The sequence below is a fragment of the Acyrthosiphon pisum genome, chromosome A1, assembly GCF_005508785.2.
Source record: "Acyrthosiphon pisum isolate AL4f chromosome A1, pea_aphid_22Mar2018_4r6ur, whole genome shotgun sequence".
Taxonomy (NCBI): domain Eukaryota; kingdom Metazoa; phylum Arthropoda; class Insecta; order Hemiptera; family Aphididae; genus Acyrthosiphon; species Acyrthosiphon pisum.
Genome location: NC_042494.1, coordinates 65,154,907 through 65,174,910, shown reverse-complemented (window position 1 = coordinate 65,174,910; position 20,004 = coordinate 65,154,907). Strand labels below are relative to the sequence as shown.

The 20,004-nt window shown below is 29.1% G+C and overlaps 2 protein-coding genes and 1 long non-coding RNA gene across 5 annotated transcripts in view; 2 read left to right on the top strand and 1 right to left on the bottom strand.

Moving 5' to 3' along the window:
• The window catches only part of LOC100168150 (multidrug resistance protein 1A), a 21,258-nt gene extending 6,142 nt beyond the window's left edge, over window positions 1-15,116 (top strand). Inside the window, exons 4-28 of one of the 3 annotated variants that reach the window (XM_001947399.5) lie at window positions 6,265-6,402; window positions 6,668-6,723; window positions 6,826-6,949; window positions 7,022-7,155; window positions 7,285-7,456; window positions 7,553-7,677; window positions 8,859-9,030; window positions 9,100-9,324; window positions 9,401-9,526; window positions 10,683-10,886; window positions 10,963-11,214; window positions 11,291-11,415; window positions 11,495-11,582; window positions 11,710-11,787; window positions 11,923-12,066; window positions 12,165-12,266; window positions 12,344-12,505; window positions 12,580-12,783; window positions 12,868-12,968; window positions 13,033-13,173; window positions 13,240-13,396; window positions 13,489-13,683; window positions 13,773-13,979; window positions 14,052-14,198; window positions 14,722-15,116. In XM_001947399.5, the coding sequence (XP_001947434.2) occupies window positions 6,265-6,402; window positions 6,668-6,723; window positions 6,826-6,949; window positions 7,022-7,155; window positions 7,285-7,456; window positions 7,553-7,677; window positions 8,859-9,030; window positions 9,100-9,324; window positions 9,401-9,526; window positions 10,683-10,886; window positions 10,963-11,214; window positions 11,291-11,415; window positions 11,495-11,582; window positions 11,710-11,787; window positions 11,923-12,066; window positions 12,165-12,266; window positions 12,344-12,505; window positions 12,580-12,783; window positions 12,868-12,968; window positions 13,033-13,173; window positions 13,240-13,396; window positions 13,489-13,683; window positions 13,773-13,979; window positions 14,052-14,198; window positions 14,722-14,916 (3,774 nt within the window). In that variant the 3' untranslated portion in view covers window positions 14,917-15,116. Of the gene's footprint in view, window positions 1-6,264; window positions 6,403-6,667; window positions 6,724-6,825; window positions 6,950-7,021; window positions 7,156-7,284; window positions 7,457-7,552; window positions 7,678-8,858; window positions 9,031-9,099; window positions 9,325-9,400; window positions 9,527-10,682; window positions 10,887-10,962; window positions 11,215-11,290; window positions 11,416-11,494; window positions 11,583-11,709; window positions 11,788-11,922; window positions 12,067-12,164; window positions 12,267-12,343; window positions 12,506-12,579; window positions 12,784-12,867; window positions 12,969-13,032; window positions 13,174-13,239; window positions 13,397-13,488; window positions 13,684-13,772; window positions 13,980-14,051; window positions 14,199-14,721 lie in introns of those variants that run through there. The other 2 variants (XM_008179950.3, XM_016800537.2) reach the window with 2 other exon arrangements.
• On the bottom strand, window positions 5,058-6,859 carry LOC115033746. Its single transcript, XR_003839053.1, has 2 exons — window positions 6,788-6,859; window positions 5,058-5,965 (listed from the first exon to the last, which is right to left on the bottom strand). It is a non-coding gene; the product is annotated as an uncharacterized LOC115033746 (long non-coding RNA).
• A 1,949-nt stretch (window positions 15,117-17,065) lies between the features above and the next one.
• LOC100161404 (enkurin-like) lies at window positions 17,066-19,508 on the top strand. Its single transcript, XM_001947474.5, has 4 exons — window positions 17,066-17,632; window positions 17,928-18,166; window positions 18,920-19,060; window positions 19,213-19,508. Exons 1-4 carry the CDS (start codon window positions 17,413-17,415, stop codon window positions 19,387-19,389), a joined length of 777 nt encoding a protein of 258 aa, XP_001947509.3. The 5' UTR covers window positions 17,066-17,412; the 3' UTR covers window positions 19,390-19,508.
• Window positions 19,509-20,004: the final 496 nt, after the last annotated feature.

The window sequence follows — 20,004 nt, the reverse complement described above, 5'->3', positions numbered from 1 at the left end:
AATTTTCCAAGCTTTTTTATCCAACAAATAAAATTTTATTGATATTTTTAGAAAAAAAACTAAAAAAAAATGGAAAATGAAAATGTCCGTAAAGAGCTCAAAATAAATCAAAATATTTTCAAAATTTTACCGTGTATAGAAAATGCAAATATAAACAACCTGTGAAAATTTCATATATCTACGGTCATTTGTTTTAGAGTTACACCAAAAACCAAAATCGATTTTGTTAAAAATCGATTTTGCGTAAAAATTCCCGTTTTTCCTTAATTTTTCTTTTGTTTTTCACGTCGCTTTTGAAAACTACTGGGAAATTTTTACTTTTGACCCCCCAAAGTACCAACTAGATTCACTTTCCAATCATAAAAGTTACTGTTGAAGAAAATCGAAGCAGTTTTACTGTCCTAAAAGGTGATGACAGACACAAAAATAAATTTAAAAAAAAATAAAAAAAAAAAAACACACATCATTGTAAAATCAATACATTCATCGTTCCACTCAGAATCTAAAAAATTACGTGAAAGAAATTGAAAAATAGTTAAACAATTTTAGAAATGAGTAGATTTAAAATTGCAATAGAATTAAAAAATTTGAAAATTTATATTTTAATTCTTACTTACATAATGTGTTTAAAACGTACTTAGCAATAAATCAGAACGGTAGAAGAAAAATTACAAATTTAACAAGTATCCGTGACCTACTTATTATACTAGTATAGAGTATGAATATAGATGAATATTATGTCCCTAAATTAGATATTCACTTATCTTTATATAATATATATATAATTCTACTGTACGTGTGTTTGTTTTGTAAACGAACTCCTCCTAAACGGCTGGCCCGATTTTGATGAAATTTTTTGTATGCGTTTGGGTGACGCCTCGGATTGTTTAGATTATTTTATTAAATATTAAATCAACTAGTAACTTATAAGTAATAATACAACAGTACATTAGTACAAGTACCTATAATGTATCAATATTAGGGTGGTCCAAAAAAACTGATAAAAAAAATTCAAAATGAGTACCCCCACCGCCATATTTTTAAGAGATAAGAAAAAATAATATTGCGATAATTTTAACTTTATAACTTAACCCCTTCCCGTGCCGCAATAGGGTTAGATTATGACCAAAAGGGTTTTTTTTAGTTTTTTTCATTTTTTTTTAATTATTTCAAAAACTAAAACTTTTACAAAGAACATTTTATTTTTTAAGTAATAAATTATAGAGAAATATACTGTCTAATCTTAATTTGGTTTACAAATACAGATATTTGAGAATACGTATTACGTATAAACAAAATATTTCATTATATTAGGAATTTATATATTTATTTTTTCATATAAAACAATGGATTAAATAGAATTTGTATAAAAACCCTTTTTGTAGACATAATGTATTTCTATAATTTATAATTTAAAATTTTTTTTGTAAAAGTTTTAGTTTTTGAAATAATTAAAAAAAATTGAAAGAACCCCTTAAAAATGTTGACATGTTAAAATGCATGACATAATGACTATACTATAACTAGATAATACTATGCACTTTGTTGCCCATTAAGTGTACCAACTATATGTGACTCAAACTTTGTTCAATTCGTTATTTAATATTCGGTGGATGGTTTCAAAATTAATCTTAACTTTTCCGTTGCCCGGAATAAAAATTCTGATTCGCAGCAGTACATTATCAGGTAGGCAATCTACCTGCGGTAGATCGCGGACCCCGTTTTGTATGTACGTTAGTGTATGATTTAACTCTAAAGTATCAATGTTATACCAAGTTTGTCGTATTCTACCTATGGTGGATTGATATAATCAATTAATACAAAATCCTAACCTAACCTAACCGTACTAAGATCAGATGAATATACGCAAAAGCAAACAAAAAAATTCATTCAAAAGGATCTAACCATTTAGGAGGAGTTCAGTCACAACACACGTACAGTAGAATTATTGCGCTTAGCAACACATTCTATGATTCATTTTTATATTATATGAAATCAACAAACATGCCCGATTAACCAATAGCAACCAATATAATATAATGCACTGTTGCGCCACTGTTGTATTTTTGACATACAGATTTGAGATTTCCTACTTTTCCGGTGGATTTTCCTAAAATTGTATTTCGTAAAAACCTTCTCCTGGCAGTTACGAACATCTTAAAAAAATTTTGAGCCAAATCGGACCAGCCGTTCTCGATTGATGAATTGTTATACATTTTTGTCTTCATTTTTATATATATAGATATATATATATATATATATATCAATATTACCAAAGAAAAGTGAATAAATTTGTTTAACATAATATTATAAACCAATTTACAAAGCTGCAGGGCATTATCGAGTTAAAAAGTTAAAGCTTAGTTATTTTTAACTGAGATACATAATTAGTTACTTTTTTTTTAAAAGTTGTAATAAGTTACATTTTGTTTCATAGTATAAAATAACTTGTCAACTAATTTTATAGCCATGTTAAGTTAATTTTTTCCCAGTACCTATAAACTCCATAGATATTATATGTAATGTGTACCTATAGATACCAATTTTTTTTTTCTACAAATTATTGTTATTATAAAAAAAGGATAAATGATAATAATATTATTCTGAATAAAGGATATTTTATACTCAAGATATTTTGAACACGAAACAGGTTGAAGCCCGGGATATTTTGCCCATTGTAGTTGAAAATATACATTATATAGATTTGGTTGTAGCTATGTCATTAATATTAGAACTGGATTTCGGGTGACACGCGAACCCAAATATTAACTATATTACTATAAAGTATAAACATTAAGTAAAGTGAGTAAAGTAAAGTTTTGAATATTGATTGTGTATCTATGTATTAGGATTATTAAAGTAAGAATATCGAATAATTAAACGATTTGATATAGTCGTGCAATAAGCGCAAATAAGATAGTTATCTGTGCAGTCATGGCTAATTGGCTTACATACAACCTTTAAGGATTCAACGCAGTTTTAATGAGTTACGTAGATAAATAACGTGACATATAAATAAAGAACTATTATTATTGTCTCGAAAACCCACTTGTCGGACAAAAATTACATATAATAAATAAATATAATATATAAATTAATAGGTTTTCTTAAATCTTAATAGCGAACAAAGTAATAAAGACCATGTACCTCAGTGGCGCCCGGTGGCGGACGAAACCTAAAAAGGTGAAATACGAATTGCGGACTGCGGGGCGCGGGCATATACATAACATACTACCCGTGGACAAATTTCCAATCATTATTTTTTATTTAAAGATTGTGTTAGATATTATCGATGATTAATATAAATAATATGGTTGACTTTATTGGACTGATTATTTATCAGAATTAAGATTGTGGGTTGAGTTTTTCAAATTTAAAGCAAAAAAAAGGTGAAAATGTGAACCATAAAAGTCTGGGGTGGGTGTTATTTTAATAGGTACTAGGTCTTGGTACCTAATCACTAATCAGTGTCCGGTATGGCCGTATAGGTAATATAAAAATGGTTAGTTTGATGGTCAATTCATTATTAGCAACAAATAGATACAATCACATACATTGACAATCAACTTATGAAGTTATAAACAGCTTCATGACGAAAAAGGTGGGTAAGTGGATGTCACTCTGCTATACAGTAGGTTACAAGTGGGTCACTGTAGTGGATGGTGTTAAATTTTAATTCAATGATATAATATCATTGTATAAGAAAAAAAAGATTCTGAGCGAAGACGGTCTGTCATACATTACCAAGTATATTTGATGATATTATAGTGAATAAAGTAATTTATTTACCTATTTGTGCGGAACCTTGTTTTAAATTTTCAATCCTTAGCTATAAAAGTTGAACATTTTATACATTTTTAACTACAATTAAAATTTAAAATTTGATAAATCTTGTCAAAATATGAACTTTAAATGCTTATAAAAAATATGTGCTGATGTATTTTCAATATTTTTCAACTGCTGTTGTTAACAAATATATCAGGAGCCTTGTATAAAAAAAAAAACTGAAAATTGAAAATATCCATAAACAGCTCAAAACGAGTCAAAGAATTTTGAAAATGTTGTCAAGTATAGGAATTGATAAAATAAACATATGGTATAAATGTCACCCAGTAATTGAATTACAACAAAATAAGGAAGTCGTTAGGTGAGAAATTGGCTGAATATCCAATGTTGTAATTATTTGAACTTCAAACGCTCATACTTTCCGGTAGACATTTTTTTATTTTTTTTGATAAACGTAGACAAACGTATGAGGAACCTTGTATTCAATTTTTATTTCTTAGATTTAAAACTAAAAATGTTGTGAATTTCTAACTCAAAATAATTTGTACATTTTTAGTAAATAACTATTTGTCAAAATTCAAAAATGCTTATTACTTTAAATGCTTATAAAAAAAATTGCTTATGTATTTTAAATATTTTTCAACTACCGATGTAACAATATATTAGAAGTCTTGTATTACATTTTAAAGCTTTTTGACCCAACGAATAAAACGTTATTGACATTTAGAGAAATAAAACCTAAACAATTTAGAAACTGAAATTGTCCTTAAATAACTAAAAACAAGTTATAACATTTTGAAAATATTATGGTATATAGAAAATACTAATATAAATATTCAGTGAAAATTTTGTATATCTACGGTCATTTATTTTAGAGTTATACCAAAAACTAAAATCAATTTGAGCAAAAACCTATTTTTCGTAAAAATTCCCGTTTTTTCTTAATATTTTTTTGTTTTTCCCGGCGCTTTTGAAAACTACTTAAATTTTGACCTACCGAATGCACTAACTAGATTCCCTTTCTCAACTAAAATGATACTGAAGTTGAAAATCGAAGCATTATTTCAACTACTTATCGTGTAGGTATAAAAATAAAAAAACGTAAAATCGCTCCGCTCAGAATCTAAAATACCTACTGTTTAAACGGAGACATTCATCCGCAACCAAATTATTCAATATTCAAGTGGTGAAATTAATAGATTAACATTTTGATGGGCTGTATAAAAAAAAAAACTAATGATGACAATATATTTATAATAAAACATTCACAATACATGATGACTATGTATATTTTATAAGAAACATATTTAATTTAAGAATAATTTAGATTTCTCTTTTGCAAGACTTTTGCTATTAGTTTGCAGCCTAAATTAATACTAGGATGTTATTATAATATATATTTTTTAACTGTAATGGCGTGTAACAATAACATATATTATATAGGTACCTAATATGTATAATATACACTGAGTCAGTGACACACATGTTAATAAATATGCGTTTTTTAGTTAAAAAAAAAAGAAGAAGAAAGTGCATGTATTTTTTCACAAGTCATTAATTAAAAAACTGTCATTTGACTAAAACCAGTCAGATAACCCTATTGCTATGTTTTAACCCAGAACTATGTTAAACGAATGCATATTATATTATGTAATAGATAATAATTAATAATACATAATATACATACGTATTTCATACAGGCATTTTACAAGTAAGTGTATACGGTGAAGTTAATTTAGTTGAGATGCGTAAGAGTTTTTACTATTTTAATTAACTTTAAAAGTAAAATTAGGTACATAATATTCAAGTCATATACATACATAGGTCCGTCTTACAGTGTCTACGATAAAAGATTTGGTGTAAGAATAATTATAAATAAATATATAAAAGGTAATACAATAAAAATGAAAATTATTGTTAGAAAATATGAATTACCTAGGTATGCATAAAATATATAATAAATTAAAAAATAAATAAATATAATTGGAGCTCGGTGTGGCGGAGTGGTTAGCCACAGCCAGTAATGTGTTCTGTGGTCCAGCCCCTTCCGTGGCGTCGCTGGTTCCCAGATGGGTGATCACCCGGGTTCTTGACAACAAATTCTTGTTCCACTTAAAAACCCGCGATCCTCGATCAACCGTAACCTCCCCCAAAAAGCTAAAGGCCATAGTCGCTGAAACTTAAAGATCAATAAAAAAATAAAAATAAAAAAAAACGTTCCAACTCATTTTCTAAAATTGTCAAAATATCAAACTACTCAATAACTAAAAATATATGCATTTTAAATATTCATTTGTAAACTCAAAATTGTATAGAATGGATTTCTTGTTTGATCAGCTATATTCGAGATCATAAAGTAAAACAGGTAACTAGGTATCCTAAAACTTCCTAGTCGTAGTCTATTGCTCTATCGAAAATTAATTAATCACTATAGTTAGACTCGTGTGTTAGTACAGTTATAATGTTTTATTATTTTAGTTCCGGTACGCAGACATTTGGGATGCGTTATTGATGATCGTGGGTATCGTCATGTCTTTGGCTACAGGAGCTAGCTTACCCATTTTGGCAATGTTTTTCGGTGAAATGACAAATACGTTTATCAGACAGACTAAAGCGGTAATGTCTACATAATATTATAATCTATATTGATCTATAGTAGTATATAAGTACTCTTAAACACTTTTAACCAACATATCGAAACGAATTAATTATTATTGACAACAATTTCTACTGGTAAAGCCAAACTTTCGATCGTTCAAGTAAAAAATATGAATACTGACATCTTGAAAAATACGATTACGGATTGACGTCATTTATGTAAATCCCAACACTTACAAACCAATTAAAATTTTAAGGTTACAATTTTATTTTTATCTTTTAGCTAAATTCCATCACAGCAACAACACCGGATTATAGCGCCCACCCGACTGTTAACGAGTAGGTGTATTATATTATTATGATACAATGTTTTATATTTGTATATTTTATTTAGCTATATTACCTGAATTTGTTTAAACTGCATAAAGTGTTTTTTTTAAGGACAATCACACAATTTGATTCTATTCCACCACTCACTCCCGAAGAGTTTGATCGTTACATGACGCAATTTTCGCTGTACTATTTATACATTGGTATTGTCGTATTATTATCTGCATACACACAGGTGTTATAAAACGGAAAGACGGTATTTGTACAACTGAATTAACATAGTGTATATTATGTGTACATTTTATAGACTTGGTGTTGGGAGATGGCTTGTGAAAGACAAGTGTACAGACTTCGCAATGTGTTTTTCTCGCAGATTGTAAGGCAAGACATAACTTGGTTTGATACTAATCAGAGCAGTGATCTCACGTCAAAACTATTCGAGTATGATGCACATTTGTTATTGGCAGTTACTACCTATATTTACTTTATATACATTATATTATAAAATATACTTACTAGTATAAATTAAAAATAAACTTTCATTTAATTTTCAATTTTATACTTAAACAGCGATTTAGAAAGAATTCGCGAAGGTATAAGTAGCAAGTTCAGCATGCTAACGCAGTACGTATCTACATTTATTTCTGGACTGCTGGTTGGTTTCTACATTAGTCCCAAACTAACTGGACTATTGCTTCTCGTTGGACCTATAATTATAGGAATTATGGGCTTTCTAAGTCTGGTGAGATTATTTATATATTATGCACAGTGAAATCACACACGCATATTATTATACGATTACACAATATACATTGATCGAAATTAATTATGTTTTCAGAATGCGTCCAGAGCTTGTCACAGAGAACAAATAAAGTACGCAGAAGCAGGATCGATTGCCGAAGAAGTGTTTACTTCCATTAGAACTGTAGCCGCGTTCGGATTAGAAAAACAAGGAATCTCACAGTGTGTAAACATTATACGTATTATATAAATATCATATATATTATACCTACTATTATTATCGAGTCGATGCAATTATGGCTTATACAATAAGGTTATGTATTATTAAAATAGTAAATTCTCATAAAACTGAATGGTTATGAATTTACAGTTTTAAGTATTGGACATTAGAGCTGTTAAATTCTTAATATGTTTTTTTAATAATTTCAATATTTTTGATAAGAAAATTTAAGGACATTTTGCACCTAGGTTCGCATTATATAGGCATAGATACAGCTATGTTTCTGGATCAATAATTCAGTATGTAACTTTCCTTGATAATTTTTGTTGTAGCAAAAAATAACATGTAAACTCTCTTTAGGTTAGAAAGTTTGGTAGGTACATAATATATTTATTGTATAGCCTAGGACAACATAAATTATATAAGTACATTTAATTGAGGTGGTAATTTTTTTTCCAGTATCTTTTGATAGTTAATGTCTTAATGATATAATTTAAGTTACCATTCAACCAAGCTACATATGCTACCCACGGTGTAGCTGTTAAATTCACAAATAAATAAGCTAAAATAAATTTTATATTTTACTATGTGATAGATTTATCATAAATCACACGATTACTCCAACATAAGATAAGTCCTAAATATATCTACTCTTGTCTCACGCCGTGGTAAAGCAGCTTAAATCTGCTATATAATTTCCTATACTCAGTTTTAATGGTTCACTGGACATTCCTAAACTCCTCGCTGCTATACCTTTTAGTTTTAAGTCCCTTCTCATTCTTCTAGAAGTCTCAAATTTATGTACCAACACACAAGAGCTAATATGGGCATAACCATCCTCTGCATCATATGCTCAGAGCTGCAAATATTAATCATTAATCCTTGGGCCACTCAACTACCTTACCTATATATGTAATGTTAGCAATCTATTTTCTCTGTACAATAGTCAATAACAACCTATGTATAATAGCTTATTGTACCAAATTACTTACATACACTCATACCTATCTGTTAAACTGTGTAAAATTGCCACTTGGCGTATAATAAACAATAACAATTATAATCTATTGATTATATAGTTGCTGTAATTAATTTCAAAAATGAGCCAGGTTATCCGAAGTTTACCATCGGTAGAGTTATTCAATTAAAATAATTATATATATTTTATTATATTGATCCAAAGGTATGTTGCAGCGTTAAGGAAAGGTCGTAATATTGCGACAAACAGGTATAGGGTTTTCTCTGTAGGACTAGGCACCGTGTTCATGTTGATGTACATAGGTTATGGTGTTGCGTTTTACTACGGAGCTAATTTGGTTTCAATCGGTGAAGCTACGCCCGGCACAGTTTTTACCGTAACTATTTCTAACTATTTTAAGACACTATCTCATCAACTTATGATGACATGATATAATTCTAAATAGGTTTTCTTTAGCGTGATGGCAGGATCATTTTCCATTGGAAGCGCTATACCATATTTAAATTCAGTTAGTACAGCCATCGGGGTGGCGAGAAATTTGTACGGTATTATCGACAGAGTTCCAAAAATCGATTCGTATTCGAAAAAGGGTCTAAAACCGATAAAGGTTACTGGCAGAATTGAAATTCGAAACGTAGATTTCAGATACCCATCGAGACCAGAAGTCAAAGTAAGTTTAACGCGTTTGAATAAATAAAATAATTTTCTTAACATCTATTTTATTACCTATATTGAACATGTTTCAGGTATTAAATAATTTAAATTTTACAATCAGACCAGGTCAAACGGTTGCATTAGTGGGTTCAAGCGGTGCTGGTAAAAGTACTATTGTAGGACTACTTTTACGATTCTATGACCCAGAAGCCGGACAAGTAAATAGTTTTACCTATCACCTCGATTTACCTAAAGGTGTATAAATACAGTCTTGGGTAAAATACATTTGAAAAGTATTTGGAATAAATACTCGAATACTTATGAAAAATTGTATTCCGAATATGTATTCGAATACTTGATAAATATAATATTCCTAATAAAGTATTTGGAATACTATAAAAGTATTCCGAATACTTAAAAATATTTTTGAAAAATATATGAAATTATACCAGTTATAATTGAAGGGTGGAAATGCAAAAGGTGGTATTGCCAAAAACCAAAATGTTCATGAATCAAGGAAAACTAACAAATTTTCTGACGATTATAAACACTCAGAATAAGTTTATTTATATAAAAAAAATAAAAAGTAAGCGATTGACAGTGTCAAAATAAATCTACCTAAATTGTAAACATTGTTTTTAATGCTTTAAAAATTTCGTATCAGACCAAAACGTGGCATTGCAGGCTTTGAAAAGGTAATGGCAATATCACGTTTTAAAATTGTTCCTATTTCTACTGATGCAAAACGCATTATTTCCGGCAATACCACGTTTTGAAGAAAAACGTAATATTGCCAATACCATGTTTTGTAATTATAATATCAAGTATGCTCCAATACTAATAACATGGGCAATAATACGTTTTGACTTGAACATGATAATACTACGTTTTGCTTTGACGTTAAATATGGCAATATCACGTTATGTATTGAACATCAGTTTTAAAAACGATTTTATTCACAAAAGTAATCGATACAATTTAATTCTAACTGCAAAATCGAATTCCTCAATCCTCGCATTTTTTCCCATAAAAATGGATGTTTAACTCGATTTTTGAAATTTTGGCAATACTACGTTTTGCATTTTCACCCTTCAATTTTGATATTGTATGATATTAATAGATATTATTGATTCCAAATTTCCAATTCATAAAATATAAATTTTGTATTTTTGTTTTAAATCAAATGCAAGGAAATAACATGCAAATAAAACAATTTAATTTCCATACTATAAAAGTATTCCGAATAAAGTATTCAGAATACATCACAAAATACTTTTGGAAATAGTATTCTAAAAGTATTTGGAATACTTAAAAAGTATTCGGAATACTACCTAAGACTGCCTTTATATCACATTACTATTGTACCGTTTACAGATTTATTTAGATTCTATTAAATTAACTGACCTCAATGTTCATTGGCTACGAGATCAAATCGGAGTTGTATCTCAAGAACCGATTCTTTTTGGAGTGTCAATCGCTGATAATATCCGATACGGCCGAGAAGATATCACGAATGATGAGCTCGTAGAAGCAGCTATTCAAGCTAACGCCTATGACTTTATAAAAGAATTGCCAAACGTAATAAGCATTTAAACCATAATCATTATGTTGTTCGCCGAATAATAAGATAAAACCTATTATTTATATTATTTAGGGCTTTGACACGTATGTTGGCGATAGAGGTTGTCAACTATCTGGTGGTCAAAAGCAACGAATTTCAATAGCAAGGGCATTAGTTAGGAACCCAAAAATACTTTTGTTGGATGAAGCAACATCAGCGTTAGACTCTCAGAGTGAAGGAATCGTTCAAGACGCATTGGATCGAGTAATGGAAGGCAGAACGACTATTATCGTAGCTCATAGACTCTCAACCATTAAAAATGCAGACGTCATACATGCAATGAAGGTACTTATTTAATTTAGTAAATCTTATCAATTGTTTTCATTATGAAGAACGTTTTTATTTATTTATTTATATTCAGAACGGTAAAATTTACGAATCCGGAACGCATACTGAATTAATGAATAAAAAAGGTTTATACTATAATTTGGTTGTAGCTCAAATCAATTTATGTGACGAGGACAAGGAAGAAACAGTTTTGGAGGGGTGAGCACCTAGTAAAATCAAATATAATAATCATATATGTATTAATTAACTAATATTTACATTGAAACACAATTTAAAGAAAGGAAGATAAGACTGAAGATTATGAAAATTGTGAAGAAGCATTGGAAGATTGTGTAATGTATGAAGATGATGATTTCAAAGAAATTGTAAGAACATTATAGTTGAAACTAATGCTTATTTAATTTTAATGTTTGATACATTTCATGTCAATAATATACTAATATCAATCATTCATAACAATAAACAAAAAATATCATTTTCATTTGTTTAAAGACTGATATTCCCGAAGAGCGGCAGATGCTTAACAAAATTAGAAAAATGAGCATAATAAAATTCCATAATAATTGTGTGGTAATAATATAGATACAATTCATTATTGTTTTGCTTTTTGTTATGTCAGAATTTATTTATTTCACTACATTCATGCGGGTGTATTCATGAAATACACTATAAATTTAAATGTATATTGATACATTTTTGTCTTAGAAAAATAATTCAAAATACTGTATGTGGAAATTGATGAAATTTAACTCACCGGAATGGGCATATTTGTTGTTCGGTTGTATTGGTTGTACCATCAACGGTGGTTTAGTTCCAATTTATGCATATTTTTATGGACAAGTTTTTGAGGTGAGAAAATAAGCAAAATTAAAAATAATTGTTTCAAAAATGTAATACAAATCATTTACAATATGTTTTTTACTGATTTGTAATTTTACATTATTTAGTCTTTAACACTGAAAGGCGAAGCGTTAAATAGAGAAGCTCGGTTTTGGTCTTTTATGTTCGTTGTACTTGGAATAGTGTCGGGTTTGACTATAGTATGTCAAGTATGTACTCCAAATTATTATAATATTTCAAATCAATATTTTCGGGCTAAATAATAAATTGAAAGTCATGTTTACAGACTTGGTTACTAACATTCGCTTCAGAGAAACTAATGATGCGTCTCCGAGCAATGGCATTCACCAATATACTTAGGCAATCGGTCGGTTGGTTTGACAATAAAGACTCGAGTCCAGGGTGTTTGACTACGAAATTAGCGAGAGATGCTCCAATAGTGAAAGCGGTCTGCTGGAATTTACCTAAATCTTATAGTTTTTAAAATTTAATTATTATTATTTTTTTTTCGTTTATTAATAGGCTGGTGGAATGCGTGCCGGCCAAGTGATGTCGTCAATTGTAACGCTTACTATAGCTATATGCATAGCGCTTTTTTATGGATGGAAACTAGCTATAGTACTTGGTATCTCTGTCCCATTGATAGTAGGCGCTGGATACCAACAACAAATGGGTCTCAGAAAAAACCAACGGAGAGATGCGAAATTTATGGACGAAGCGGGCAGAGTAATAAATATTATACGTTTATACAATATGTCATGTACATTTTATAAGTTATACCTAACTAAGGCAAAAAATGTTTAATTTTAGATTGCGACTGAAAGTGTGCAGAACGTGCGTACGGTGCAATCGTTAGGAAAAGAGGAAAAGTTTGTTGAGCTGTATCATAAAAGCTTAAAAGTCCCAAACAAGTAAAACTAAACCACGATCTTTTTGACTATTGTAGATTAAAAATGTAATTTAATTATTTATTAGAGAAGCAAAAAAACAAGCATACATATATGCGGCTTTATTTGCTCTGTCGCAATCGATCACATACTTTCTGTATGCAGTGGCTTTTAAATATGGATCTTATTTGGTACTTCAAGGAGAAATGTCACCTTCTGCCGTATATAGGTTGGTTTGATAAAACTATATTATTATAGACTACAAACAATAAATAAATCAAATTGCTATTTACAGGGTTTTTTTTGCACTGTCATTCTCTGCCCATTCAGTTGGTCATACAATGGCTTTCCTACAAGATTATTCTAAAGCGAAACAATCCGCCTCGCTTATATTCCAGCTAATTGAAAAACCAACGGAAATCGATAGTCAATCAAACGATGGGGACAAACCGGTACACAACTTAAATTATTATTTTTCTTTTTAATACAAATTCCTATTAGATAGGTATGCTTATTTAATATTTATGCATGATCGTATTTTTAGGAAATAATAGGTAAAATATCATTTAAAGGCGTTAGTTTTTCATATCCGACCAGGAAAACGAAGAAAATTCTAAACAACATGGACTTCACAGTAGAACCTGGAAAAACATTGGCATTAGTCGGTGAATCAGGTTGTGGAAAAAGTACGGTTATTTCACTTCTTGAGAGATTTTATAATCCTTCTTTAGGAGTGATTGTGAGTTTTATTATTACCCATCACGTTATAGATAATAATAATATAACTGTTTAACAATAATTATAACTTTTATTAATTTTCACTTTTAGGAAATAGATGGTTGCGATATCCGGAAAATAAACATCAGACATTTGCGAAATAACATTGGCCTGGTTACTCAGGAACCTGTGTTGTTCGACTGTTCCATTAGAGAAAATATCAGTTATGGTGTATCTTGTAGTGACGTACCATTCGATGCGATAGTTGAAGCTGCGAAAAAAGCAAACGCGCACAACTTTATAATGTGCTTACCACAAGTATATAAAAAACTTTTCCTAAAATAAATGTTTTTGAAATTATAGTATGCTATAGTAAAATTTAATTTGTAGGGTTACGACACGATAGCTGGTGATAGAGGTACACAGCTCTCTGGTGGTCAAAAACAAAGAGTTGCTATAGCTAGGGCATTGGTAAGAAATCCTAAAATACTTTTGTTGGACGAAGCAACTTCAGCATTGGACACAGAAAGCGAAAAAGTAAGATATTTTATACGAACAATGTTTCATCGATGATTAGTAATAAATTATAATTCAAAAAATATGATAAGTTATATATATCACCTCTGTCTTACTATAGTCGCTTTAGGATAAAACAACATGTCGCCTCTTGGATTTTATAATTTTCATATTATGGTACTTGAGACCTAATGGCTAACATAGTAACATATATATAAATAATGTACAGACCCCTAGGCCAGTATGTCCTAAGTATTAAAATAACGAATTTGTATTATTAAAATTAATAGATGAATATTTTATTTTACCCTTGTCATCATCGATAATATTGTCTATTGATACATATTATGTGTAAGTAGGTATTATATTATTATACAATTATTCAATAACCTCAAGCTCAATTCTGTTTACATTTTAAGTATATGATATTTTAATAGTTATTTAATTATGTCAAGTTCAATTATATTTTAAACAATAATAAATTACAACTCAAAACAGTGTCTAAACACAGAATTATAGCATATTTTTGTCGTTTGATTTTTAGATTGTTCAAGAAGCTTTAGATGAAGCTAGGAAAGGTAGGACATGTATTACAATTGCTCACCGTTTGTCAACTATTCAGTCAGCAGATGATATTGCTGTTGTTTGGCGTGGGCAGATCACCGAACTTGGTTCTCACGAAGAGCTCCAAGAATTAAAAGGATGTTACTATGAACTAGTAAAACGACAACAGATGTAACAATACAACATTTTTCTCCACGAGTACAATACTGCGAAAACACTGAATCCAATTTAAAATTGTTTGTGTAAAATTGTCTATATTCTATAATATTATCTAATTATGTATAAAAGACAAATAATGTCCATATTATAAAAAATATTTACTAAATGGCTACGGCACACCAAATAATATTATCTAGATTAAAAAAGTAACAATATTTGAATTTTGGAAAACTTTCGTTTTTGTTTTGCTATATGTAACCCATATACCTATAGGTATATTTTTTTAAATTAGTAAATCGTTTAGTTTATTTATCGTGTGTCATCATAAATGATGAAACGTTTACTGTACCATAATAATTTATTGCTTGCAAATTTCAATCAGATTTCATTAATAATCCATTAATACCGTTAAAAATGATTGACACAAAAAAAATACCTACTAAATCATGTGGCCTTGTGCCCTGTGTCCAACGTGCATAGTAGTTAGGTGGATACATGCTAAATTTTTTTGAAATGTCAACCTATATTAAAATTTGAATATATTTTACGCAACAGATAAAAACATTTTAAATTTGCTGTTTTGGTAAAATGTTTGTTTCTTGGCAAAACCCTAAAAACTGTAATACAGAATTTCTCTTACAACATACCTAGTTAAACAATGATAAAATATAGGAAGTCACCTTTTTTTTTAAACCATATGACATTTTTGAAAAAATTGGATACTTTAACGAAAAATAACTTATTTAGTTATTTTATTGCAATTCAAAAAATATCAATCGTAAAAACGTAAAACTTTTTACCATTATGAAATATGAATAATATACATTTTATGCATCACAATTAAATTATCAAAATATTTAGACTCATAATCTCAATGTATTTATACTGTGAAAGTGCAAACTTATTCACACGATTCTAGGGGTAGGTAAGTCGGTAAATATTCATTATAAATTAATAACAACAATACATAATATTATATTAATACAAACTAATGACTTAATAATACACGTGATGATTTTTTTAAAAAATTATCAACCTATCTTATTAGTTATCACTTATTACTAACAGACAGTATAATTGTAGTATAAAATATGTATTAAAGTTTAATATGTATTCACAGTATAAATACATTAAGATTATGAGTCTAAATATTTTGATAATTTAATTGTGATGCATAATAATTAAACATATCATTATAATTTAGAAATATATGTACCGTTCCGTGAAAACTGGGTTCATCCTATTTATCAGTTACGTACATTACTCAATATCCTATACATATTTTAGAATTCTGTTTGCGGGAGACTGATGATCCGATGGCCTGTGTTATATCCCGAAAAAAAGAATTCAAACATTTCTGTAAGGTATTAAGGGTAATTTAATTATACAGTGTACCCACTACCCTGTTTTCGAGGTCACGCGGTATAATATGATGACAAGTAACACTTAAAATCTACTATACAGCAGACCGATTACTAGTATTTTTTTTCATTATTATATTATGTTTGGAAAAAATATTAAATAGTAAAAAATAATAATCTTATGTATCACTTGGTAAGTATGAACAATAATCATTGATTATATCATTATATTAATACATAATTAAATAAACAATTTTATTAAAATAATGTTTATCCGAACATTTTATTATAATTTATCCTTGATCATTAATTTTATTTATTATACCTATTCTTACGGATTAAATGTGACTCTTTTGATAATGTTTAATGTATTTAAAGTTCTAAGTGACATTTTTAAAGTATATTTTCTCAATAAATATAGGAATGACTCCAAATATTGTGTACAAAATTAAATATACAACTATTTTTCAAACATTATTGCGTACATTTATATTAATATGCTTTATTTATTTATATACCATTTTTGTTGAATCGTTGACTATCCATTACTCCAACCTACAAAATTGGATATTGAGTGTTTATTATTTAAATAGTCTGTTACTTAGATGTAAGCGAAATATGGTTTAGTAATATTATGTATAGGTAGGTGTTTTTTTTTAAGCGAAAATAATTCATTATAAAATTCTGAAACTTTAAAATAATTATTATTAAATAATATATACTACAGTACATATGTTTATATATTAAATAGTAGGTACTTATTTGGTATGTGTAATAAATTTATTTTTTTGACATTGACTCAATACCAATATTAACCGATATTTTTGTGTACCAACTTTGTATGTTGAGTATAAAGAAAGAATAATATCAAATTCGTTACAATATAATAATACGAATTAATACCTATGTATTATTATGGTGTGTTTCATTGCAGTATATTATTTAAATTATATTATGTTTTTCATCAAAATATACTGTAACGTTGCTATAGCTAAAATGTACACTACCGTTTGTCATCGCATTGATCCAACAAATATTTTGGTACCTATATCAAACGTGGCTCGATACTCGTTACATGTTGTAATACATATTTTGATATTACTGAAGCTATCGTGAATATAATATAGTATTATAGTAGATTTTGTGTTACAATGAGCAAATTCCAGGAGAATATTAAACACTTGATCCCAAGACCAAAAACACCCGTCGTCAAACCACCGATGTATCGCTCGATTTACACAGAGTCTGTGAGGAAAACGTACAAGTCGAATAATAATTGTCATAAAACTATGGGCTATGCTGAAGTTGAGCTCGATCCACCGTCACAGTTTCTAAAAAAACACACCAGAAAAGAGATGAGACCATTTGTCGGTAAGTTTTATATAAATTCCACAATTGCTGGTAGTTACTAATATTATTATCAGGGTTGTGAACTTAATGCATTTTCATGTTTTTTTTTACTCGTGTGTATACTTTGTTATGTTAAAAGGAATAAAGTTTAAAAAAAATTAATTGAAACGGGATTTGAGCACGTCACTATAATATGCCAAAGAAATTTAGTTATTGGATAAGTATGAATAAAATACCAAAAACGAATAATTTGGTAGCCATAATTTTGAATACAGTAGGTTTATCGGTTAGGTATATTTTCAATCGCATTTTCCAGAAATAAATAAAACCAAATGCTGTGCTAGAAAATCGATTCAGCGGCCATGCGACGGCGCACCGACAAATGCTTCCAAAAAACTGCCAACAAAAACGCGGAAAAACATTAGGCAAACTAACATCATTGACGTTATAAGGAGGGTGCCACCATTGCCGAAGCATCGGGTCCAGGACACAAGGAATGGACACGTAATTGTTCTGAACGAAGCCGGATTGGAGCCAACGTACGTGTCCAAGAAGGTGTGTTGTATCATTATAATATACGTTTAATATTTTTCATATGTACATTTTTAGAATATATAAAACGTTTTATCTATAAACAAGTAATATTGGGGGTGATAGGGGGCATGGAGGGGGGCTAAAGCTTCACAAACATAAAACTAGATCCCCCCGTTTCAGTTAATTCTAATTTTTTTAAACTTTTTATTCATACTAACCTTTAAGCTTATATGAAAATAGAGCCGGAGCCTAGTTCCAGCTCCTAATAAGCTTATAAAGCTCCACCTATAAAATAATACCGGATGTCTTAGTTATTATTTAAAAATAAAATATATTCATATATTTAATTAGGTATTTAAGAAGTTCCCTAGGACCTTTTTTTTTCAAAAATCATTATCAAATGTTTAGCCTTCTTAAACTCATTTAGCTCTACAACTATATTTGCATTTTTAAGTTCGAAAGTACTGTAAGAGGATTCTGTGTGTCAAGTTCGTTGTAATCAATATATTATTTTTAGAAAGAAATGATTACGTATCCTAAACTAGTTTTTATTCCAATCAAGAGCGAACATTGTTCCAGTAAATATTTTTATAATGACTTTCATTGTAAAGATATTCTTTCCTATAAAGGAACAAAATAATATGAACACATTCCTTATTTATTGAACAGATAACTCTAATCAATGAACAATATACATTGAACTAATTTTATACTCACCGTCGTCGTAGTGAAAGAATATTATAATATTTGTTAGTAATTATTGTTTGTTTTAAGAATTATGGAAAGACACCAGCATATATCGTGAAAATGTATAAGGAAAAAGAATTGGCCCAACTGATGGAGACTGAACGAAAACGAGCTGTAAAACCTCCATTCCGGTATTTGCCCGAAGGCGAACGTAACGAAATGTTGAGCGTAAGGGCCCGACCGATTAATTTAAATACTTATTTCTTATTTTTCACATTATTCTCTATCTCTATTTCACACCTTCTCATTATTTGTGCATGTGTCTGTATAACAAAGTCGACCGCCTTCGCTGACCTTTATGTTTTGTGTTTTTCACCCAGGGACTGAAGACAAATTGGGCTGAACTTCACAAGGAATTTTTACTGTTGCCAATGCTTACCGACACGGTACCGAAAATGAAAAGGAAAACCATGTTGGAGAAGCAATTGAACAACTTGGAGAAAGACATCGATCTGTTAGAGAGGAACCCCTCCATTTATGTATGCCAAGATGTATAGGTCTTTGAAACTTAGAGAATCGTCTGCGTGTCTAACAAATAAAATGTCAGTTAGATAATATTTTTCATTCTTAAGATATCATAAAAATAAGTATAGGTAAAACATTAGTTAACTGAATCTTTTTTATAAAAATCCAATTTTTTGTTGATGATAATAATTAATAATGATGGCAGAAACAGATATTTGGCATTTATTATAACTATTACTTCTGAAGAAATATTAATTTGAGATAATCGCATTTTTTTTTATTTGAATCCATTATGGTTAGGGTTATAGTAAGGTTAGAATAAAATCCCATTAAATTATCAAAGATAAAAAGTGTGATAATACAATAGAAAATTAATTGAGCCTAGGTTACCTATATTATAATTATTGTATGATCCTATAAACGGAGATTTTCCAGTAATTGTTTACTCTCGATAATGTTTAATGTATAATTTTTAACAGTATTGAAAATAAATCTAATGATATTTTAATTATTACATTCAAAAACAGTATTCTAAGCTCAGGAAGTGATTAAAAAATGGTAGAAATATCAAAACATTAGTAGGTAGGAAAATTGTAAATATGATTTTTATACTGCTTATAGGTAGTTCAAAAATTAACTTTAAAGTT